This window comes from Lolium rigidum, chromosome 7, assembly GCF_022539505.1.
Source record: "Lolium rigidum isolate FL_2022 chromosome 7, APGP_CSIRO_Lrig_0.1, whole genome shotgun sequence".
In the NCBI taxonomy this organism is placed as follows: Eukaryota; Viridiplantae; Streptophyta; class Magnoliopsida; order Poales; family Poaceae; genus Lolium; species Lolium rigidum.
Window position 1 is genome coordinate 353,189,649 of NC_061514.1, and position 25,428 is coordinate 353,215,076.

General features: G+C 49.6%; 1 protein-coding gene across 1 annotated transcript; it reads left to right on the forward strand.

Moving 5' to 3' along the window:
* The first annotated feature begins 2,165 nt into the window (after nt 1-2,165).
* LOC124670190 (protein SHORT-ROOT 1-like) lies at nt 2,166-3,974 on the forward strand. Its single transcript, XM_047206702.1, has one exon. The coding sequence runs from the start codon at nt 2,166-2,168 to the stop codon at nt 3,972-3,974; it is 1,809 nt and encodes a 602-aa protein (XP_047062658.1).
* The last annotated feature ends 21,454 nt before the right edge of the window (nt 3,975-25,428 follow it).

Here is a 25,428-nt window from a genome sequence, read left to right on the forward strand (position 1 = left end):
GGAAGATTGTGAATGGGCTCAGATTTTCCCTTCGTGGGATTTGTAAAGAGGTGGTGGAGCTTTCCTACTCCGTGGTAGAGTAAAAGCTACCCATAAGAGCAGAAGAGATCACCCGGAGCAGAGGATGAGCTTTTGTAGCATTAGGCAGTCCATCATGGTTACCCACACCCCTACAATGTCCGTTATTTTCCATACGAGGAAGTGAATATGGAGATATATCCTTTGCCTATGTGTGTCTCCGTTATCTTTATACCTGAGTCTATTTCTTTGTGGTAGCCTTCTTTCTTGAAGTCATATATCTTCTCATATGTTGTTTCTCTTGTGAGATATCATATGATCATCATGTTGAGCTTACCATAATCAAAAATTTGTCTGAAATCGAAACTTCTAGATTAATCCCCCATATTTTTATCCAAGGAAAATCCCTAAAATGGAAAACAAATTCACCCTCACTAGGCGACATCTTGATGGTTTTTTGGAGGCACTGAAGTGAGACTCACAAGAGTTGTTCCATTACCTTCATGCCGACAACCTCGGTTTATTTTCAATTCAGTGATCAATTTCTCTTACCAAGTACAAAGGAGTCATGTACGTAGGAAATATAGTTTTATAGTACTTTAGGTATACTAATGAAGTTTATGTATATGATATCATTCTTTTCGTTTTTGAACGATGTGTTGCGAAGGACAGCTTTATTTAGGGTCATATTTTCTGTGGTATAGTGATATGAAGAAAAAAATTAATCAGCTACATAAATGGAGCATAATTTGTCATCGAAAGCGCCAAGGTGGATTCGCAGGTCGAGATGTTGAAGTAACAACCATTGCACTCCTCACAAAATAGTATTTTAAACTTTTTATTGAGTATAATGTATGACTGAGATGGTTTGTGTTGGGCTCTTTGGTTATGCCTTAATGACACTGTGTTTGATAAAGAGATGCTTCCCACTACTTTACACCCATGCATGCATTGGTTCCCTATGAGTTATTCATTTGGAGAGTGACCAGACACATGTTTACCCCGCATGGATGTCAGTTTAGTCTTATGATTCTCTAATACCTTGCAACCTTTATTTTTGTATTGAACTTTATGAATTAATTTTTGTTCAGATGTTAGAACTTGTTGGACCATGTACATCTTTGTTATGTAAAGACCGACTATTTACTCTTCATGATTGTATCTTGATGCAGCTGCTGAGTTAACAAAGCCCGTAAAAACTTAGTTCCTCTTTGATTCTTGGAATTCCAAGAATGTAGAAACAGAATAACAGATGATTGCATTATGATGCCCATTTCAGTCTTACAAGATTTCGTATGCTCTAAGGGTTTTTGTTTGGTTCCATAATAAGGGAAAATAAATGATTTTTACCCAGAGATTTGAGTGTCATGTTAGACATCCTATAAATGTAGTGCAATAATTCTTTAGGAAAAACATATAATGAATTGAACACTACAAATCAAATGACCAAACATAGAAAAACTCTGCATAATTCTCCTAAATTCCATGAAAAATCGTACGAAGCATTAATATGGTTTGAAAAATCAAGTTGAGTTTTGTTCACATTTGACAATATAGCCCAAAGTCACGGTCGATCTATCTATCCTTTTTGTATGCACATTGTCACCATCGTGACAACCGTGACAGCGTGCGTTCAGGGGTTCGTTAGGAAAAGCCAACAAAAAGTACCCAAGACGACGGCAAAGCTCTAGCTAGCTAACTGGGCAGTAAGATGGAGATGGAGAGAAAGCAGATGCAAAAAGGCACCCACACCCCCACTGAAAGCACACAGGCCGCTGCCCCCCTCGGCCAGCAGATTAACTCGAAGAATCTCCCCAATAATGAGATCGAACGAGTTGGAGTTGGAGAGCAAGTAGGGTATATCGTCTCTCCACATCGATCCGGCTGAAAGCGAGGCAAAACACCATCGATCTCGCCGCAAAAGATACAAGTGCAGCTCCAGCTTTCCCCCACACTCAAAAGAATACACCACGTACGTTGATTAACCCACTCACAATTCCCGTAGGCGCATAGGCTAGCCATAGCTCTCGCCTTGTACGTACGTACTCTACACAGCTAGCTAGCGCATGCTGCTCGCCGGCCATTAAAATCCCTCTCGGGGTGCTGCCGTGAGCTAACCCTCATGTTGCCTCCTCGCCGTAGCTTCCATGGATACGCTGTTTAGGTTGGTTAGCCTCCAAGCCTCCGAGCAGCAGCAGCCGCAGCAGTCGGCGTCGTACAACTCCAGGAGCACCACCTCCAGCGGCGGCTCCAGGTCGTCGTCGCACCAGACCAACGCCTCCTACAACTACCACCACCACCACCACCACAGCAACAGCAGCAGCGGCGGCGGCGGCGGCGGTGGGCAGTACTACTATAGCCAGCAGCAGCAGCCGCAGCAGTCGTACTACCTGGAGCCGTACCAAGAAGAATGCGGCGGCAACGCCGAGCACCACCACCACCACCTTTACATGGATGAGGACTTCTCGTCGTCGTCTTCGTCCCGGCACTTCCACTCGCACGGTGGGGCGGTGCAGCCGCCGACCTCGTCCGCCACACCGACGGCGCCCACGCCCCCGCTGTCTACCTCGTCCACGGCGGCCGGAGCGGGGCACGCGCTGTTCGAGGCGGCCGACCTGTCTTTCCCGCCGGACCTCAACCTCGACTTCTCGTCCCCGGCGTCCTCGCCCGGCGGCGGGGGCACAGCGTCGTCCGCGGCGGTGGGTGGAGGAGGCGGCGGGAGGTGGGCCAGCCAGCTGCTCCTGGAGTGCGCGCGCGCGGTGGCGACGCGCGAGAGCCAGCGCGTGCAGCAGCTGATGTGGATGCTCAACGAGCTGGCCTCGCCGTACGGGGACGTGGAGCAGAAGCTGGCGTCCTACTTCCTGCAGGGCCTCTTCGCGCGCCTCACGGCGTCCGGTCCCCGGACGCTGCGCACGCTCGCGGCGGCCACCGACCGGAACACCTCCTTCGATTCCACCCGCCGCACGGCCCTGCGGTTCCAGGAGCTCAGCCCGTGGTCGTCGTTCGGGCACGTGGCCGCCAACGGAGCCATACTGGAGTCCTTCCTGGAGGCCGCGGCGGCGTCGTCGGAGCCGCAGAGGTTTCACATCCTCGACCTCAGTAACACCTTCTGCACGCAGTGGCCGACGCTGCTCGAGGCGCTCGCCACGCGCTCCCCCGATGACACGCCGCACCTGTCGATCACCACCGTCGTGTCGGCCGCTCCGTCCGCGCCGACGTCCGCCGTCCAGCGCGTCATGCGGGAGATCGGGCAGCGCATGGAGAAGTTCGCGCGGCTGATGGGTGTCCCCTTCCGTTTCCGCGCCGTGCACCACTCTGGCGACCTCGCGGAGCTCGACCTCGACGCGCTCGACCTGACCGAGGGTGGCGCCACCACCGGGATCGCCGTCAACTGCATGAACTCGCTGCGCGGCGTGGTGCCGGGTGGCGCCCGCAGGCGCGGCGCGTTCGCCGCGTCCCTCCGCCGCCTCGGACCACGGATCGTCACCGTCGTCGAGGAGGAGGCAGACCTGGTTGCAGCCGACCCCGAGGCATCGTCCGACGAAGGCGGCCGCAACACGGAGGAAGCGTTCTTGAAGGTGTTCGGCGAGGGCCTACGGTTCTTCTCGGCTTACATGGATTCGCTAGAGGAGAGCTTCCCCAAGACAAGTAACGAGAGGCTGGCATTGGAGAGGGCAGCAGGGCGTGCCATTGTCGACCTGGTTTCGTGCCCAGCGTCGGAGTCCATGGAGCGGCGGGAGACAGCGGTGGCATGGGCGCGGCGCCTTCGGTCGGCCGGGTTCTCACCGGTGCCATTCAGCGATGACGTAGCCGACGACGTGCGGTCACTTCTTCGCCGGTACCGGGAGGGCTGGTCGATGCGCGAGGCCGGCACGGATGACTCGCCGGCCGGAGCTGGCGTGTTCCTTGCGTGGAAGGAGCAGCCCCTCGTGTGGGCAAGCGCGTGGAGGCCATGATCGAGATCATCGATCGAGCAAAGCTCACCAATGCGCATGCAAAGATTGGATGGTAGCTCTCGTGTGGCCTCAAATCAATGGCGCACGCATGTAGGGTTTTGAAGCAGCCTAAGCGTAGCTAGGAGGCGACAGACATTAATGGCTACGTAACGTACGTACGTATGTTGGAGGTGATCGATGAGGAAGGTGTGATCGTAGTTTTAGCTCTTAGACTTCTTCGATTTTTTTTTTTGATCATCATTCGCCACAAGTTCTTGGCATTCTTATGATCTTGATAATTTGTTTCAGTAAGTTCTCTGCCCTTTGGTTTGCTTTTCGTCTTAAGGTTAACAATTTTTCCTTCATTTTGGAACAAATTTACGTGCATGGTTCTGTCATTCGACCGGCACCCCCTAGCTAGCTAGCTTGAATTATCGATGCTTTACATGTTTCTGTCTTGTTGAGATGTCACTTCTTGTCTTCCTGATGGGAAGTTTAGGACAGACACTTGCACGGACTACTACTTTTAGCCATCAAACATGAATCATTCAAGATTGCTAGAACATATACATATGTCCTACTTTCTATTTGTTTCAGGAAAGATCTCGTTAAACCTTTTATTTTTTTCTCATTTATGTCCCAGCACAAGAAAAGTATATTCGACAACGTCAATTAAAACACAATTTTGTAAACGAAGATCATGCACACTACGGGAACCCGCCGACGTGCCGACGGCCAGAATCTGTGCCGACGGCCGCCGTCGGCACAGCCTCGCTCGCCGTCAGCCCAGCAAAGTAGCCGTCGGTACAGCCTGGCCGTCGGCACAGCACCACCAGAACCGACGGCCGCCGTCGGCACACTTTGGCCGTCGGCACAAACACTGTCTGTGCCGACGGCACGTAGCCTAGCCGTCGGCACATGGTCATATGGTGGGGCCACAGACAGCCACCGACAACGGCGTCAGCAGGTGGCAAACGGCGTGATGTGGGCCGACGGCCAGGCCGTCGGCACAGCTTCCCCGCCAAATTTTCCTTCTTCCCGCCCTTATTCGCGCCATTTTTTCGCGCCACTTCCTATGTAGGCCGACGGCCAGGCCGTCGGCACAGGTTCCCGCCATTTTTCCCCCCTCCTTCCCTCCCGCCATTCTTCTCGCGCCCATTCTCTCCCGCCAATTATTCCCGCCGTTTCAGCCCTCGTCGTCCTATATATAGCCATGTCTTCTCAACACTAACATCACCAACAACATTTCTCTCCTCATCAACTCTCTCATCCAAAAAACACCACAGAATCCTCTGAGCTCAGCTGCCGTCGAGATGGCTCCTCGTCGCCGTAGCAACACGGGCTTCATCGGCGTTCGCCAGCGGGCTGCGGGCCATTTCGCGTCCGAAATCTCCGCCGGTGGTGTGCGTGTGTGGCTCGGCACCTTCTACACGAAGGAGGCTGCTGCCCGCGCATACGACGTTGCGGCTTGGAGGTTTGGCCGGTCGCGCCACGAATTGAACTTCCCGGAGGTCAGGTCTCTGACGGAAGCCGAGAGTCTCTCTACTGAGCCGCTACTTCGCTCAGAGGGTGAAGCGCAGCGGTTCAGAGATGGCCAGCGGTGGATTGATACCACCGAGGCGGACGAGCAGTTCATGGCACAATGGCGCGCAGACCATCCCGGAGACGTCGCGGCCACGCGCGCATTCCGGAAGGAGAAGCGGGCGTACAGGGAGAGAGAGGAGGGCGGGAAAGCGGCAGAGGAGGGCCGAATATGACGCGGAGTACGCCAAAGGAGAGGCGTCGACATGGGGGGAAAATGATGAACGGTGGTTTTCGTACCTCTCAAGTACCGCTTCAGAGGACACCCCTAGCGAGGACGAAGATTTCGAGAACTGATTAGTATGTGTGTGTGTCGAGTCCATGTGTCTAACGGGTCATGTGTCGACCCAGTGTTAAGTGCTTTGTTCGTGTGTGGGTTTAGTTTTTTAAGTGTTTTGGTTTGTGTGTTAGTAGTGTAGTTTTTAAGTGCTTTGCTTCGTGTGTGGGTGTAGTTCTTTAAGTGCTTTGGTTTGTGTGTGGTCTAGTTCTTTAAGTGTTTTGGTTTGTGTGTGGGTCTAGTTATTTAAGTGCTTTGTAACGTGTGTGGGTCTCAAGTTCTTAAGTGTATCATTATTGTGTGTCGTCGAAATCGAGCATCGGAGGGTGGGAATGGTCCCAAAACTCGGGCAGATTATAGACTATAGGGGTAAAATCCAGGATCTGTATGTGGAAACTCCTGGTAAGCCCAACCTATGGTTTCCCATGTACATATGTCCTAAACAAACCAAAGCAAATAAAAAAATCCATTGTTACACCGTCACACGGAGAAAGCTATAGGGGTAGATCTGCGGGGTCCCCGCCCTAGGGTTTCCGAAGATACAGATCAGCGGAGCGTCGGAACCGCTTAAAAACTTGCATATGTCCCTAGCATATGTGCACAAGTGTGATGTAGGGTTTGGCTAACCTTGCATGTACCCGGCGTTGACGATTTTCGCGGACATGGGCCAGCACTTGGTGAAAATCCGGGATCCGTATGTGCAAACTCCTGGTACGGCTAAAATGGAGCCTATTTTATGGTAAAGTAAGCCCAACCTATGGTTTCCCATGTACATATGTCCTAAACAAACCAAAGCAAATAAAAAAATCCATTGTTACACCGTCACACGGAGAAAGCTATAGGGGTAGATCTGCGGGGTCCCCGCCCTAGGGTTTCCGAAGATACGGATCAGCGGAGCGTCGGAACCGCTTAAAAACTTGCATATGTCCCTAGCATATGTGCACAAGTGTGATGTAGGGTTTGGCTAACCTTGCATGTACCCGGCGTTGACGATTTTCGCGGACATGGGCCAGCACTTGGTGAAAATCCGGGATCCGTATGTGCAAACTCCCGGCACGGCTAAAATGGAGCCTATTTTATGGTAAAGTAAGCCCAACCTATGGTTTCCCATGTACATATGTCCTAAACAAACCAAAGCAAATAAAAAAATCCATTGTTACACCGTCACATGGAGAAAGCTATAGGGGTAGATCTGCGGGGTCCCCGCCCTAGGGTTTCCGAAGATACAGATCAGCGGAGCGTCGGAACCGCTTAAAAACTTGCATATGTCCCTAGCATATGTGCACAAGTGTGATGTAGGGTTTGGCTAACCTTGCATGTACCCGGCGTTGACGATTTTCGCAGACATGGGCCAAGCACTTGGTGAAAATCCGGGATCCGTATGTGCAAACTCCGGTACGGCTAAAATGGAGCCTATTTTATGGTAAAGTAAGCCCAACCTATGGTTTCCCATGTACATATGTCCTAAACAAACCAAAGCAAATAAAAAAATCCATTGTTACACCGTCACACGGAGAAAGCTATAGGGGTAGATCTGCGGGGTCCCCGCCCTAGGGTTTCCGAAGATACAGATCAGCGGAGCGTCGGAACCGCTTAAAAACTTGCATATGTCCCTAGCATATGTGCACAAGTGTGATGTAGGGTTTGGCTAACCTTGCATGTACCCGGCGTTGACGATTTTCGCGGACATGGGCCAGCACTTGGTGAAAATCCGGGATCCGTATGTGCAAACTCCTGGTACGGCTAAAATGGAGCCTATTTTATGGTAAAGTAAGCCCAACCTATGGTTTCCCATGTACATATGTCCTAAACAAACCAAAGCAAATAAAAAAATCCATTGTTACACCGTCACACGGAGAAAGCTATAGGGGTAGATCTGCGGGGTCCCCGCCCTAGGGTTTCCGAAGATACGGATCAGCGGAGCGTCGGAACCGCTTAAAAACTTGCATATGTCCCTAGCATATGTGCACAAGTGTGATGTAGGGTTTGGCTAACCTTGCATGTACCCGGCGTTGACGATTTTCGCGAGACATGGGCCAGCACTTGGTGAAAATCCGGGATCCGTATGTGCAAACTCCTGGTACGGCTAAAATGGAGCCTATTTTATGGTAAAGTAAGCCCAACCTATGGTTTCCCATGTACATATGTCCTAAACAAACCAAAGCAAATAAAAAAATCCATTGTTACACCGTCACACGGAGAAAGCTATAGGGGTAGATCTGCGGGGTCCCCGCCCTAGGGTTTCCGAAGATACGGATCAGCGGAGCGTCGGAACCGCTTAAAAACTTGCATATGTCCCTAGCATATGTGCACAAGTGTGATGTAGGGTTTGGCTAACCTTGCATGTACCCGGCGTTGACGATTTTCGCGAGACATGGGCCAGCACTTGGTGAAAATCCGGGATCCGTATGTGCAAACTCCCGGTACGGCTAAAATGGAGCCTATTTTATGGTAAAGTAAGCCCAACCTATGGTTTCCCATGTACATATGTCCTAAACAAACCAAAGCAAATAAAAAATCCATTGTTACACCGTCACACGGAGAAAGCTATAGGGGTAGATCTGCGGGGTCCCCGCCCTAGGGTTTCCGAAGATACGGATCAGCGGAGCGTCGGAACCGCTTAAAAACTTGCATATGTCCCTAGCATATGTGCACAAGTGTGATGTAGGGTTTGGCTAACCTTGCATGTACCCGGCGTTGACGATTTTCGCAGACATGGGCCAGCACTTGGTGAAAATCCGGGATCCGTATGTGCAAACTCCCGGTACGGCTAAAATGGAGCCTATTTTATGGTAAAGTAAGCCCAACCTATGGTTTCCCATGTACATATGTCCTAAACAAACCAAAGCAAATAAAAAAATCCATTGTTACACCGTCACACGGAGAAAGCTATAGGGGTAGATCTGCGGGGTCCCCGCCCTAGGGTTTCCGAAGATACGAGATCAGCGGAGCGTCGGAACCGCTTAAAAACTTGCATATGTCCCTAGCATATATGCACAAGTGTGATGTAGGGTTTGGCTAACCTTGCATGTACCCGGCGTTGACGATTTTCGCAGACATGGGCCGAGCACTTGGTGAAAATCCGGGATCCGTATGTGCAAACTCCTCGTACGGCTAAAATGAAGCCTATTTTATGGTAAAGTAAGCCCAACCTATGGTTTCCCATGTACATATGTCCTAAACAAACCAAAGCAAATAAAAAAATCCATTGTTACACCGTCACACGGAGAAAGCTATAGGGGTAGATCTGCGGGGTCCCCGCCCTAGGGTTTCCGAAGATACGGATCAGCGGAGCGTCGGAACCGCTTAAAAACTTGCATATGTCCCTAGCATATGTGCACAAGTGTGATGTAGGGTTTGGCTAACCTTGCATGTACCCGGCGTTGACGATTTTCGCGAGACATGGGCCAGCACTTGGTGAAAATCCAGGATCTGTATGTGCAAACTCTCGAGTACGGCTAAAATGGAGCCTATTTTATGGTAAAGTAAGCCCAACCTATGGTTTCCCATGTACATATGTCCTAAACAAACCAAAGCAAATAAAAAAATCCATTGTTACACCGTCACACGGAGAAAGCTATAGGGGTAGATCTGCGGGGTCCCCGCCCTAGGGGTGCCGGAAGGGCTTTTTTTCGTGAAGCAGCTACATGGTGCGCATTTCAGTATCGCGCGGGACCTCCGCGCAGCGGTAGGATACCTCCTACGCACCACCTATCACATGCCATATGCGCGCGGAAGCCATCTGGGAATCCCACCCGCTTCCTGCGGTGCCCCGCCGAATCCGCTGGAAACTGACCGGATTTGAACTGGGGCGATGATGTCTACGTTCCCCCTCCTTTCCTGTAGACAGTGTTGGGCCTCCAAGAGCAGAGGTTTGTAGAACAGCAGCAAGTTTTCCCTTAAGTGGATCACCCAAGGTTTATCGAACTCAGGGAGGAAGAGGTCAAAGATATCCCTCTCATGCAACCCTGCAACCACAAAGCAAGAAGTCTCTTGTGTCCCCAACACACCAAATAGGTGCACTAGTTCGGCGAAGAGATAGTGAAATACAGGTGGTATGAATATATATGAGCGGTAGCAACGGTGCCGAGAAAATAGCTTGCGGGCGTGTAGTTGATGGTGGTAGTATTGCAGCAGTAGTAACGCGATAAAACGATGAAACAAGCGTAGTAACGCAGCGGTATTTAGGAACAAGGCCTAGGGATTACACTTTCACTAGTGGACACTCTCAACATTGATCACATAACAGAATAGATAAATGCATACTCTACACTTTTGTTGGATGATGAACACATTGCGTAGGATTACACGAACCCTCAATGCCGGAGTTAACAAGCTCCACAATAATGCTCATATTTAAGTAACCTTATAGTGTAAGATAGATCAACGAGACTAAACCAAGTACTAACATAGCATGCACACTTGTCACCTTCATGCATATGTAGGAGGAATAGATCACATCAATATTATCATAGCAATAGTTAACTTCGCAATCTACAAGAGATCATGATCATAGCATAAACCAAGTACTAACACGGTGCACACACTGTCACCTTTACACACGTGCAGGAGGAGTAGAACTACTTTAATAACTTTGCTAGAGTAGCACATAGATAAATTGTGATACAAACTCATATGAATCTCAATCATGTAAAGCAGCTCATGAGATTATTGTATTGAGGTACATGGGAGAGAGATGAACCACATAGCTACGAGCGGAGCCCTCAGCCTCGGAGGTGGATTACTCCCTCCTCATCATGGAGGCAGCGATGGCGGTGAAGATGGCGGTGAAGACGGCGGTGGAGATGGCTCCGGGGGCAATTCCCCGTCCGGCGAGGTGCCGGAACGAGAGTTCTGTCCCCCGAATTGGAGTTTCGCGATGGCGGCGGCGCCCACGGAGTCTTTACGGAGTTTCGTCAATTGGTGCTGCGTTTTTAGGTCGAAAGGGCTTTTATAGGCGAAGAGGAGGCGCGAGGGGGCACACGGGGCGCCACACCCTAGGCCGGCGCGGCCTAGGCACGGCCCGCGCCGCCATGTGGTGTGGTGGCCCCACGGCCCCTCTCAGAGCTCTTCTTCGGTGTTACGGACGCTTCCGGGAAAAATAGGAGGTTTGGCGTTGATTTCGTCCAATTCCGAGAATATTGCCCGAACAGCCTTTACGGAACCAAAAACAGCGAGAAAACGAGAGCTGGCACTGTGGCATCTTGTTAATAGGTTAGTTCGGAAAATGCATGAAAATGATATAAAGTGTGAACAAAACATGTTGGTATTGTCATAAAACAAGCATGGAACATCGGAAATTATAGATACGTTGGAGACGTATCGGCATCCCCAAGCTTAGTTCCTACTCGTCCTCGAGTAGGTAAACGATAAAAGATAATTTCTGAGGTGACATGCTACCAACATAATCTTAATCATACCATTGTAAAGCATATGAGATGAATGCAGCGATTCGAAACAATGTAAATGCAATGAGTAAACAAGTGAATCATATAGCAAAGACTTTTCATGAATAGTACTTTCGAGACAAGCATCAATAAGTCTTGCATAAGAGTTACTCATAAAGCAATAAATTCATAGTAGAGACATTGAAGCAACACAATGGAAGATTAAGTTTCAGCGGTTGCTTTCAACTTGTAACATGTATATCTCATGGATAGTTGTCAATGCAAAGCAATATAACAAATGCAATAAGCAAGTATATAAGAATCAATGCACAGTTCACACAAATGTTTGCTTCTTGAGGTGGAGAAAGATAGGTGAGCTGACTCAACAATAAAAGTAAAAGAATGGTCCTTCAAAGAGGAAAGCATCGATTGCTATATTTGTGCTAGAGCTTTTATTTTGAAAACATGAAACAATTTTGTCAACGGTAGTAATAAAGCATATGTATCATGTAAATTATATCTTACAAGTTGCAAGCCTCATGCATAGTATACTAATAGTGCCCGCACCTTGTCCTAATTAGCTTGGACTACCGGATCATCACAATGCACATGTTTTAACCAAGTGTCACAAAGGGGTACCTCTATGCCGCTTCGTACAAAGGTCTAAGGAGAAAGCTCGCATTGGATTTCTCGCTATTGATTATTCTCAACTTAGACATCCATACCGGGACAACATAGACAACAGATAATGGACTCCTCTTTTATGCATAAGCATGTAACAACAATTAATAATTTTCTCATATGAGATTGAGGATATATGTCCAAAGCTGAAACTTCCACCATGGATCATGGCTTTAGTTAGCGGCCCAATGTTCTTCTCTAACAATATGCATGCTTAACCATAGGGTGGTAGATCTCTCTTACTTCGAGACAAGACGGACATGCATAGCAACTCACATGAAATTCAACAATGAATAGTTGATGGCGTCCCCGGTGAACATGGTTATCGCACAACAAGCAACTTAATAAGAGATAAAGTGCATAATTACATATTCAATACCACAATAGTTTTTAAGCTATTTGTCCCATGAGCTATATATTGCAAAGGTGAATGATGGAATTTTAAAGGTAGCACTCAAGCAATTTACTTTGGAATGGCGGAAAATACCATGTAGTAGGTAGGTATGGTGGACACAAATGGCATAGTGTTGTTTGGCTCAAGGATTTGGATGCATGAGAAGTATTCCCTCTCGATACAAGGTTTAGGCTAGCAAGGTTGTTTGAAGCAAACACAAGCACGAACTAGTACAGCAAAACTCACATAAAAGACATATTACAAGCATTATAAAACTATACATCGTCTTCCTTGTTGTTCAAACATCTTACTAGAAAATATCTAGACTCTAGAGAAACCACTCATGCAAACCCAAATTTTAACAAGCTCTATCTATTTCCTCACTAATGGGTGCAAGGTATATGATGCAAGAGCTTAAACAAGAGCACAACAATTGCCAAGTATCACATTATTCAAGACATCACACCAATTTCTACATGTAGCATTTTCCAATTCCAACCATATAATAATTTAACGAAGCAGTTTCAACCTTCGCCATGAATATTATGAGCTAAGAACACATGTGTTCATACGAACCAGCGGAGCGTGTCTCTCTCCCACACAAGCATTTATTCAAACACAAACAAAAACAAAAGCATACGAGACGCTCCAAGTAAAGCACATAAGATGTGACCGAATAAAAATATAGTTTCAAGAGAAGGAACACGATAATTTGTCGATGAAGAAGGGGATGCCTTGGGCATCCCCAAGCTTAGATGCTTGAGTCTTCTTGAAATATGCAGGGATGAACCACCGGGGCATCCCCAAGCTTAGAGCTTTCACTCTTCTTGATCATAGTATATCATCCTCCTTTCTTGACCCTTGAAAACTTCCTCCACACCAAACTCGAAACAACTCATTAGAGGGTTAGTGCACAATAAAAATTAACATATTCAGAGGTGATACAATCATTCTTAACACTTCTGGACATTGCATAATGCTACTGGACATTAGTGGATCAAAGAAATTCATCCAACATAGCAAAAGAGGCAATGCGAAATAAAAGGCAGAATCTGTCAAAACAGAACAGTTCGTATTGACGAATTTTAAAATGGCACCAGACTTGCTCAAATGAAAATGCTCAAATTGAATGAAAGTTGCGTACATATCTGAGGATCATGCACGTAAATTGGCTTAATTTTCTGAGCTACCTACAGGGAGGTGGACCCAGATTCGTGACAGCAAAGAAATCTGGAACTGCGCAGTAATCCAAATCTAGTACTTACTTTTCTATCAACGGCTTTACTTGGCACAACAAAACACAAAACTAAGATAAGGAGAGGTTGCTACAGTAGTAAACAACTTCCAAGACACAAATATAAAACAAAGTACTGTAGCAAAATAACACATGGGTTATCTCCCAAGAAGTTCTTTTCTTTATAGCCATTAAGATGGGCTCAGCAGTTTTAATGATGCACTCGCAAGAAATAGTATTTGAAGCAAAAGAGAGCATCAAGAAGCAAATTAAAAACACATTTAAGCCTAACCCACTTCCTATGCATAGGAATCTTGTAAATAAACAAGTTCATGAAGAGCAAAGTAACAAGCATAGGAAGATAAAACAAGTATAGCTTCAAAAATTTCAGCACATAGAGAGGTGTTTTAGTAACATGAAAATTTCTACAACCATATTTTCCTCTCTCATAATAACTTTCAGTAGTATCATGAGCAAACTCAACAATATAACCATCACATAAAGCATTTTTATCATGAGTCTCATGCATAAAATTATTACTACTCCCAACAAAAGCATAATCAATTTTATTAGTTGTAGTGGGAGCAAATTCAACAAAGTAGCTATCATATATAGGAGGTATATTGTAATCATAATCAAATTTATCCTCCATAACAGGTGGTACCAAAAGACTACTATCATTATAATCATCATAAATAGGAGGTAGAGTATCATCAAAGTAAATTTTCTCCTCAATGCTTGGTGGACTAAAAATATCTTGCTCATCAAAGCCAGCTTCCCCAAGCTTAGAATTTTCCATATCATTAGCAACAATGGTGTTCAAAGCGTTCATACTAATATCATTGCTACTAGCATGCAAATAAGATTCCATAGGTTTTTTAATTTTCGCATTAAACCATTCATGTCTTGACTCAGGAAATAGAATAAAAAGCTCACGAGATGTTATCCATTATGCCTTACTAGTGTAAACAAGAAACAAAAAGATGCAATTGCAGGATCTAAAGGAAATAGCTTCGAGCACAAACACAATGGCGCCGGAAAAGTACTTTACCCGGAACCGGAGTATGAGTGCCTTTTACCTTTCCTCCCCGACAACGGCGCCGGAAAAGTGTTTGATGTCTACGTTCCCCCTCCTTTCCCGTAGACGGTGTTGGGCCTCCAAGAGCGAGAGGTTTGTAGAACAGCGGCAAGTTTTCCCTTAAGTGGATCACCCAAGGTTTATCGAACTCGGGGAGGAAGAGGTCAAAGATATCCCTCTCATGCAACCCTGCAACCACAAAGCAAGAAGTCTCTTGTGTCCCCAACACACCAAATAGGTGCACTAGTTCGGCGAAGAGATAGTGAAATACAGGTGGTATGAATATATATGAGCGGTAGCAACGGTGCCAGAAAATAGCTTGCTGGCGTGTAGTTGATGGTGGTAGTATTGCAGCAGTAGTAACGCAGTAAAACAGTAAACAAGCAGTAGTAACGCAGCGGTATTTAGGAACAAGGCCTAGGGATTACACTTTCACTAGTGGACACTCTCAACATTGATCACATAACAGAATAGATAAATGCATACTCTACACTTTTGTTGGATGATGAACACATTGCGTAGGATTACACGAACCCTCAATGCCGGAGTTAACAAGCTCCACAATAATGCTCATATTTAAGTAACCTTATAGTGTAAGATAGATCAACGAGACTAAACCAAGTACTAACATAGCATGCACACTGTCACCTTCATGCATATGTAGGAGGAATAGATCACATCAATATTATCATAGCAATAGTTAACTTCGCAATCTACAAGAGATCATGATCATAGCATAAACCAAGTACTAACACGGTGCACACACTGTCACCTTTACACACGTGCGGGAGGAGTAGAACTACTTTAATAACTTTGCTAGAGTAGCACATAGATAAATTGTGATACAAACTCATATGAATCTCAATCATGTAAAGCAGCTCATGAGATTATTGTATTGAGGTACATGGGAGAGAGATGAACCACATAGCTACGGCGGAGCCCTCAGCCTCGGAGGTGGATTACTCCCTCCTCATCATGGAGGCAGCGATGGCGGTGAAGATGGCGGTGAAGACGGCGGTGGAGATGGCTCCGGGGGCAATTCCCCGTCCGGCGGGGTGCCGGAACAGAGTTCTGTCCCCCAAATTGGAGTTTCGCGATGGCGGCGGCGCCCACGGAGTCTTTCCGGAGTTTCGTCAATTGGTGCTGCGTTTTTAGGTCGAAAGGGCTTTTATAGGCGAAGAGGCGGCGCGAGGGGGCACTCAGGGGCGCCACACCCTAGGCCGGCGCGGCCTAGGCCTGGCCCGCGCCGCCATGTGGTGTGGTGGCCCCCGGCCCCTCTCCGACTCTTCTTCGGTGTTACGGACGCTTCGGGAAAAATAGGAGGTTTGGCGTTGATTTCGTCCAATTCCGAGAATATTGCCCGAACAGCCTTTCCGGAACCAAAAACAGCAGAAAACGAGGAACGCGCATTGTGGCATCTTGTTAATAGGTTAGTTCCGGAAAATGCATGAAAATGATATAAAGTGTGAACAAAACATGTTGGTATTGTCATAAAACAAGCATGGAACATCGGAAATTATAGATACGTTGGAGACGTATCAGGCGACACTTTCCTTAACTCAATAAATGGAGGGAAAAATGGTTTTAGGTCTAGGACGCGTCATTTTATGTGCTAAATGTTTTCCGTTTCGCGCGTTGGCGGACGGGTGCAACCGCGCGCCCGGTACGGCCATACCGCATGTCCCGGCGGCCCCGTTTTGCGCGAGTTGGCAAAGCAAACGGAGCCAAAAAATCGAGCGGAGCCGCGTGGCGTCATTTTATGTGTCCTAGAAACCACTCGCAAAAGACGGAACTGGGATACGGCAATTATCTTGGAGAACCCTTCACGAACGGGGCTATCTCGTCCGGAGTTCTATGGCTTTTAGGGGAAATGAGTAGGAAACGGCCCGTTTCACCACATAGTTTGTCGGAACGAGGCCATATTTGGCACGTGCGTGGGCCCTAGGATGGGAAGCAAGGCCCCGGTCGCGGATTTCCAATCCGAACCACGGGCGACGGTTTTTCCATTTTTGGGGTGCCGAAAGGGCTTTTTTTTGTGAAGCAGCTACATGGTGCGCATTTCAGTATCGCGCGGGACCTCCGCGCAGCGGTAGGATACCTCCTACGCACCACCTATCACATGCCATATGCGCGCGGAAGCCATCTGGGAATCCCACCCGCTTCTGCGGTGCCCCGCCGAATCCGCTGGAAACTGACCGGATTTGAGCTCGGGGCGACACTTTCCTTCGCTCAATAAATGGAGGGAAAAATGGTTTTAGGTCTAGGACGCGTCATTTTATGTGCTAAATGTTTTCCGTTTCGCGCGTTGGCGTACGGGTGCAACCGCGCGCCCGTGCGGCCATACCGCATGTCCCGGCGGCCCCGTTTTGCGCAGTTGGCAAAGCAAACGGAGCCAAAAAATCGAGCGGAGCCGCGTGGTGTCATTTTATGTGTCCTAGAAACCACTTGCAAAAGACGGAACCGGGATACGGCAATTATCTTGGAGAACCCTTCACGAACGGGGCTATCTCGTCCGGAGTTCTATGGCTTTTAGGGGAAATGAGTAGGAAACGGCCCGTTTCACCACATAGTTTGTCGGAACGAGGCCATATTTGGCACGTGCGTGGGCCCTAGGATGGGAAGCAAGGCCCCGGTCGCGGATTTCCAATCCGAACCACGGGCGACGGTTTTTCCATTTTCGGGGTGCCGGAAGGGCTTTTTTTTGTGAAGCAGCTACATGGTGCGCATTTCAGTATCGCGCGGGACCTCCGCGCAGCGGTAGGATACCTCCTACGCACCACCTATCACATGCCATATGCGCGCGGAAGCCATCTGGGAATCCCACCCGCTTCCTGCGGTGCCCCGCCGAATCCGCTGGAAACTGACCGGATTTGAACTGGGGCGACACTTTCCTTCGCTCAATAAATGGAGGGAAAATGGTTTTAGGTCTAGGATGCGTCATTTTATGTGCTAAATGTTTTCCGTTTCGCGCGTTGGCGGACGGGTACAACCGCGCGCCCGGTACGGCCATACCGCATGTCCCGGCGGCCCCGTTTTGCGCAGTTGGCAAAGCAAACGGAGCCAAAAAATCGAGCGGAGCCGCGTGGCGTCATTTTATGTGTCCTAGAAACCACTGCAAAAGACGGAACTGGGATACGGCAATTATCTTGGAGAACCCTTCACGAACAGGGCTATCTCGTCCGGAGTTCTATGGCTTTTAGGGGAAATGAGTAGGAAACGGCCCGTTTCACCACATAGTTTGTCTGAACGAGGCCATATTTGTCACGTGCATGGGCCCTAGGATGGGAAGCAAGGCCCCGGTCGCGGATTTCCAATCCGAACCACGGGCGACGGTTTTTCCATTTTCGGGGTGCCGGAAGGGCTTTTTTGTGAAGCGGCTACATGGTGCGCATTTCGGCATCGCGCGGGACCTCCGCGCAGCGGTAGGATACCTCCTACGCACCACCTATCACATGCCATATGCGCGCGGAAGCCATCTGGGAATCCCACCCGCTTCCTGCGGTGCCCCGCCGAATCCGTTGGAAAACTGACCGGATTTGAACTGGGCGACACTTTCCTTCGCTCAATAAATGGAGGGAAATTTTTTTTAGGTCTAGGACATGTCATTTTATGTGCTAAATGTTTTCCGTTTCGCGCGTTGGCGGACGGGTGCACGCGCGCGCCCCGTACGGCCATACCGCATGTCCCGGCGGCCCCGTTTTGCGCAGTTGGCAAAGCAAACGGAGCCAAAAAATCGAGCGGAGCCGCGTGGCGTCATTTTATGTGTCCTAGTAACCACTTGCAAAAGACGGAAGCTGGGATACGGCAATTATCTTGGAGAACCCTTCACGAACAGGGCTATCTCGTCCGGAGTTCTATGGCTTTTAGGGGAAATGAGTAGGAAACGGCCCGTTTCACCACATAGTTTGTCGGAACGAGGCCATATTTGGCACGTGCGTGGGCCCTAGGATGGGAAGCAAGGCCCCGGTCGCGGATTTCCAATCCGAACCACGGGCGACGGTTTTTCCATTTTCGGGGTGCCGGAAGGGCTTTTTTGTGAAGCGGCTACATGGTGCGCATTTCGAGCATCGCGCGGGACCTCCGCGCAGCGGTAGGATACCTCCTACGCACCACCTATCACATGCCATATGCGCGCGGAAGCCATCGCGGGAATCCCACCCGCTTCTGCGGTGCCCCGCCGAATCCGCCGGAAACCGACCGGATTTGAAGCGGGGCGACATTTTCCTTCGCTCAATAAATGGAGGGAAAAATGGTTTTAGGTCTAGGACGCGTCATTTTATGTGCTAAATGTTTTCCGTTTCGCGCGTTGGCGGACGGGTGCAACCGCGCGCCCGTACGGCCATACCGCATGTCCCGGCGGCCCCGTTTTGCGCGGTTGGCAAAGCAAACGGAGCCAAAAAATCGAGCGGAGCCGCGTGGCGTCATTTTATGTGTCCTAGAAACCACTGCAAAAGACGGAACCGGGATACGGCAATTATCTTGGAGAACCCTTCACGAACGGGGCTATCTCGTCCGGAGTTCTATGGCTTTTAGGGGAAATGAGTAGGAAACGGCCCGTTTCACCACATAGTTTGTCGGAACGAGGCCATATTTGGCACGTGCGTGGGCCCTAGGATGGGAAGCAAGGCCCCGGTCGCGGATTTCCAATCCGAACCACGGGCGACGGTTTTTCCATTTTCGGGGTGCCGGAAGGGCTTTTTTGTGAAGCAGCCTACATGGTGCGCATTTCGGTATCGCGCGGGACCTCCGCGCAGCGGTAGGATACCTCCTACGCACCACCTATCACATGCCATATGCGCGCGGAAGCCATCGTGGGAATCCCACCCGCTTCCTGCGGTGCCCCGCCGAATCCGCTGGAAACTGACCGGATTTGAACTGGGGCGACACTTTCCTTCGCTCAATAAATGGAGGGAAAAATGGTTTTAGGTCTAGGACGCGTCATTTTATGTGCTAAATGTTTTCCGTTTCGCGCGTTGGCGGACGGGTGCAACCGCGCGCCCGGTACGGCCATACCGCATGTCCCGGCGGCCCCGTTTTGCGCAGTTGGCAAAGCAAACGGAGCCAAAAAATCGAGCGGAGCCGCGTGGCGTCATTTTATGTGTCCTAGAAACCACTGCAAAAGACGGAACTGGGATACGGCAATTATCTTGGAGAACCCTTCACGAACAGGGCTATCTCGTCCGGAGTTCTATGGCTTTTAGGGGAAATGAGTAGGAAACGGCCCGTTTCACCACATAGTTTGTCGGAACGAGGCCATATTTGGCACGTGCGTGGGCCCTAGGATGGGAAGCAAGGCCCCGGTCGCGGATTTCCAATCCGAACCACGGGCGACCGTTTTTCCATTTTCGGGGTGCCGGAAGGGCTTTTTTGTGAAGCGGCTACATGGTGCGCATTTCGATGATCGCGCGGGACCTCCGCGCAGCGGTAGGATACCTCCTACGCACCACCTATCACATGCCATATGCGCGCGGAAGCCATCTGGGAGTCATTTTATGTGTCGCATGTCCCGGCGGCCCCGTTTTATGTGTGGCGTCATTTTATGTGTCGGAGTCATTTTATGTGTCGCCACCCTCAGCTCCTCCACCCCGCGCGCTCAGCTCCTAGCAACCACTGCAAAAGTAAATAAAGAAATAAAAAGGAAAAAAGAAAAAGAAAAAGAAAAATAGAAATAAAAAGGAAAAAAGAAAAAGAAAAATAAAAAAAAAAGTGTGCCGACGGCCTAGCCGTCGGCACAGATAGGGTTAGTTAAGTGGTCGGGCCGACCAACCCCGCACGCCCTCAGCTCCAACCCGCGCCGCCACTGCCGACCTCCAACCCCGCGCCGCGCCGCCTCCCCTGCTCCGCCAACCCCGCGCGCCGCCGCCAACCTCGCGCGCCGCCGCCGCCTCCACCAACCCCGCCCGCCGCCGCCGCCTCCACCAACCCCGCCCGCCGCCGCCGCCTGCGCCAACCCCGCCGTCGCCTCCACCAACCCCGCGCGCCGCCGCCGCCTCCCCTGCTCCGCCACTGCCGTCGCCGCCGTCCCCTCCTCCTCACCGTCGCCGCCTCCTCCTCCCCTGCTCCGCCACTGCCGCCGCCTCCCCTGCTCCGCCACGGTTCCTACTCACCCTCCCCCTGCATGCTACCTTTGTTTTTTTGTTTGTTTCTAAAAAAATGTTGAAATCTGGATACTTTTCAAAGTACTTAAAACTACACTTCTACAAATGCAAATTTGACAAGTTATATATCCATTTTGATCACCATTTCATGATCTATCCATCTATGAACTTTGGTCCAGATTGATGACTCATTGATCGATGTCTTTCAAATCATTAGGCACAAGCATGGTTGGATCAGCTTCAAACTTGGTGCACACTCGGACCACTTTGATTTGGTCAAGTAGTTTGATATTTAGTTCACTGGAGCACTGAGTTACATGCCAATTTGGTTAGACTTATTGTAGAGAAACTAGAGCGTGCATGGTCCTAGACTATTGTATGTCTGTGTTCCTCAATTGAGCAAAATGTTCACGTCAAGAACTTGCCTTACTATACACTAGTTTTTGGGTAAATAAAATTTTGGACATAATTAAAATCTGAATTAAAATGAGTATTATGGCATAATTCATATCTCTCAAATTACAAATCTAAATTGTGCAAATTATATATCCATTTTCAGCAGTGGTGAAACAGTGGTGGACCTAAAGGACATACAAATGCTCACCAAGTTACATGAGGGCAATGGGTTCAATGATGAGACTCCACCGGACATTCCCACCCAACCTCATTACTCACATGATACTGATAGTGATAGTGAAAATGAGAACCCAATGCCTCGTTATGAGAACCCAATGCCTCATTATGATAGTGATGATTCGAGGTGAGGGTCCTTTATGCCTTTATGCTTAGTATCTATTTTTCCATATGCTTCTTATACTTAGTATTTATTTTTCAATATGCTTCTTATGCTTAGTATCTATTTTTCAATATGCTTCTTATGCTTAGTATCTATTTTTCAATATGCTTCTTATGCTTAGTATCTATTTTTCAATATGCTTCTTATGCTTAGTATCTATTTTTTGCTTAGTGTCTACATTTTATTAAGGCATGAATGCTTACTTGTTTACTCTTTGTCAATGCAGGTGATTGATCAATATGAGCGGAAGCAAGCAATCCATGAACTCCATTTTGAAGAGTATGAGCCAACAGAAGTTCACCGGGACCACTAGAAGTGGAAGACCAACGCGTGCCAGCTCGCGTTACGCGGACGATGACACGGGTGGAGTTGGAGGTGGAGGTGTAGGTGGAGGTGGAGGACGTGGTGGAGGTGGAGGACGAGGTGGAGGTGGAGGACGAGGCTGGAGGACGAGGCGGAGGCGGAGGTGGAGGACGAGGACGAGGTGGAGGTGGAGGACGAGGACGAGGTGGAGGTGGACCTTTCCTTGGTGACATACCCTCCGCTTCTGGCGACGTGGCTTCCCAGTCCGCTCACACACAGTCTACTGAGGGGAGATGGAGGTGGAGATGGAGGTGGAGATGGAGGTGGAGGGGCAGGACGAGGAGGCGGAGAGGGAGATGGCGCCGAAGAAGTTGCGCATTCGTGGTGAAGCGCAAGTCCCTGATGAGAGGAGGGAGCCTACTAGCCAGGATGCGAAAGCCCTCATCATCCCGAACGAAAAAGAGTAAGTTTAATTTTGAACATTTAGATTCATTTTGCTATGTACTAATGTTTTCATTATTGTGCATAACCGATTGGCATACTAATGTTTTGATTATTGTGCAGCAATTGGACATATGACAAGGGGGTTCGCCAGCCGTCGAGCATGATTGGAGCTCTTATTAGGCAGTACTGGCCGGGCTTTTACACTCCGGTCCCCGGCGGCGAGAAGAAGCTAGCCGAGACTTGGGCGGACTATGAGGCAGCTCCTTGCCCGGGCTTTGGGACAGCTTCTGACGCCGTGTACACCAAGTTTTGGGTAAAGCATGCTTCTCGAGTTTACTTCATAGTTGATGACCACACTATGCTAACTCATGTCTCTCTCACAATTATTCTTATGCATGATTGCGGACCCATTATAAGGTGCCCGATGATATGGTTGAGCTAGGGAAGGCGGTGCGACTAGGGCTTGTCGGAGGTTGACAAGGCAACGGTGGTACAATCGAAGCATACCCGCATCGGGCACTTCAAGGCCGAGCGAGGGCACGAGGGTCAAGAAAGCTGACAATATCAGGGACGATCCTCAGATGACAAAGGAAGATTACTTCAAGGTAAGTAAATATTCAATGAGACTCTATGTTGCTGCATAGTTGGGATTGCATTATGTGTTCTTCAAATGAGTTTTGGTTTTTCAGGTTATGCCCCTATGGTGCGAGAATAAGGAAGACGCATTTGAGGCCTTGGTAGCGAGGTGGGTTGGCGAAGACGCCGACTTCAACGCCAAGAGCGCGCGCAACAAGGCAAACCGGGGCACCGGAGGAACACACGAGTGCGGGAAGCCGCAGCACCGAGCGCTACAGGAAGCACAAGGTACATATATACATGGAACAACTTGCATTTATTTCCCCTCATATTACTACTTGATACACATAACATTTATCTTGCTGTGCGGGAGGCGGAACTCGGGGAGCCTCTCACCGAGGTGGGAGGGTGGCGGAAGATGAAGCTGAAGCAGCCCGATCCGAGCCAGCCTCGGCCCTCGCTGCCCGAGTACTTCGGCTATGCCGAAGAGGAGTTGGAGAAGTACTGCTCGGTGTTCAAGGGTCTTCATCCGGAGGTGGATGATCCTATTGAGCGAGGAGACCGACTTGACGGCGATTATGGTGGCGGGGAGCGGCGCGGAGCATGGCCGCACGAAGCTTCTTAGTGGGGTGATCAAGCCGCGAGAGGACCCTCACGCAGATCGGGTCTACCCTCACCACCGGCGACCCACCGGTCGCGCCTCCTCGACACCGTCGTACGGATGTAAGTTTTCTCATTTCCATCTTCTTTCCAACATTCATCCCCGAATGGCTAAATTGACATGACTCCTTTTCTTGGAAATTGTAGGCTCACTTTGAGGCCGCCTACGCGGCCGCTTATGAGAAGTATTTGACGGTTGTAGCGAGTGGGACCTCAAGAGAGCGGCTTGGGAAGAGTACCAGGAGGCGACGAGTCATGTAAGTTCCAATCTTTTATGGTTCGAAGACATGACAAGTCCCACCTCCCCTTTTTTTATATCTGCGGCGCTTGACATCTAAACTATCTTGCAGGCGGTCAGGACGTTCTTCCAGACTGGAGAGAGGATCGCACTTCCGGCCGAGGAGCCGGCTAGGCCGGGGCCGACTCCGGTGTACCCATCGAGGGAAGCTTTCGCGGCCACATACTACGCACGGACTCCGGTAAGTCCTGTGCCTAACCATGTCTCTCACCGCTTTCCTTTCCCATGTGTAAGATGCTAACTCTTGTCAAACATGTAGGGCACGGGAAGTTCGCGGAACCGACCCTCTCCTGGTTCGTCGCGCGAGGGCACACCGATGCACCCCGGCCGCCATTCTCCCGGTGCTTCAGGGTTTTCACCTGCTGGCGATGGTTCAGGCCATGGTTCTACTTCGGTCTACCTCGACAAAGGCCGGACGCCTGAATTTACGAGTCGGGAACTTGGTTGGACCCCCTGATCTTAGTTTCCCTTAGCTAGGTGTCTAGCGGGTGTTCGTCGATCGTGTGTGCCATGTGTCGACGATGTATGATGATTGTGTGTGCTACATGACACATATTTGTATCACGATGATGTTGTTGCTACATTTGATGATGATTATGTGCTGTGCAACATTTGTGATGCATTTGAATGTATATTACTGCTATATATGCTGTGCGTGCTGTGCTGGGCCAGGAAATGCAGCCGGAAACCAAATGGTATGGTCTGTGCCGACGGCCCTGGACGTGCCAAATGGCAGGGGCTGTGCCGACGGCTATGCCGTCGGCACAGGAAGGGTGCGCCCAGCGGCAGCGCGGAGCGGGCGGCAGCGCGTCTGGGCCGAAGGACCTGGGCCGACGGCTTGGCCGTCGGCACAGAGCAGCGGGCGTGGACGCGTGGCAGCCTCTGGTCCTCCGATGGCAGCATCTGGGCCGACGGCTTGGCCGTCGGCACAGCAGCAGGGGCGTGGACGCGTGGCAGCCTCTGGTCCTCCAATGGCAGTGTCTAGGCCGACGGCTTGGCCGTCGGCACAGTACCTCCCTTGACCTAACGGCCGTTAGACGCTCCGCGGGCCCCACGTTGACTGTGCCGACGGCTACTGTGCCGACGGTGTCGTTTAACCGTCGGGCTGGCGTCTGTGCCGACGGCAAAGGCTGGGCCGACGGCAAGCCAGTCTGTGCCGAGGCGATGTTGTGCCGACGGCGGTGTGCCGACGGCGGCCGTCGGCACAGACGTGGGCCGACGGCAGGTGATGCTGTGCCGACGGCCGCCGGCCGTCGGCCCCTCGGCTGGTTCCCGTAGTGATGTCACTTTACCTGGTCCAAAACAGTGATTAGGTCAATGTTCAGAGGGATCTTTGACCGATCCTGAGCTGATAGCCTGATACTAAATAGTATCGCGAGTAGAACAAATCAAAGTTAGAGCAAAATACGTCTGACCCAGGCAGGTTCTGCTGCATAGATCATCTATTGTTGCAGCAAATTTGCGACAGAGAGCGACAAATGGCCTATATATGTTGGATTTGGCAGATCAACAGTCCAAGGGTCTCATTGTTCTTTTTAGAAGACAAATATCTGGTGCAATGACATCAGCTATATTAGTTTGATGTCCTTAATTATATATATGTTGTCCAAGAAGCCGGATAAAGTTTTGTTGTGTCTAATGCAAGCTAATACCTTTTGACATGTTTTG

Excerpts from the sequence above, each read along its gene's own strand:
- LOC124670190 (XM_047206702.1), top strand. The coding sequence starts at position 2,166 with ATGGATACGCTGTTTAGGTTGGTTAGCCTCCAAGCCTCCGAGCAGCAG.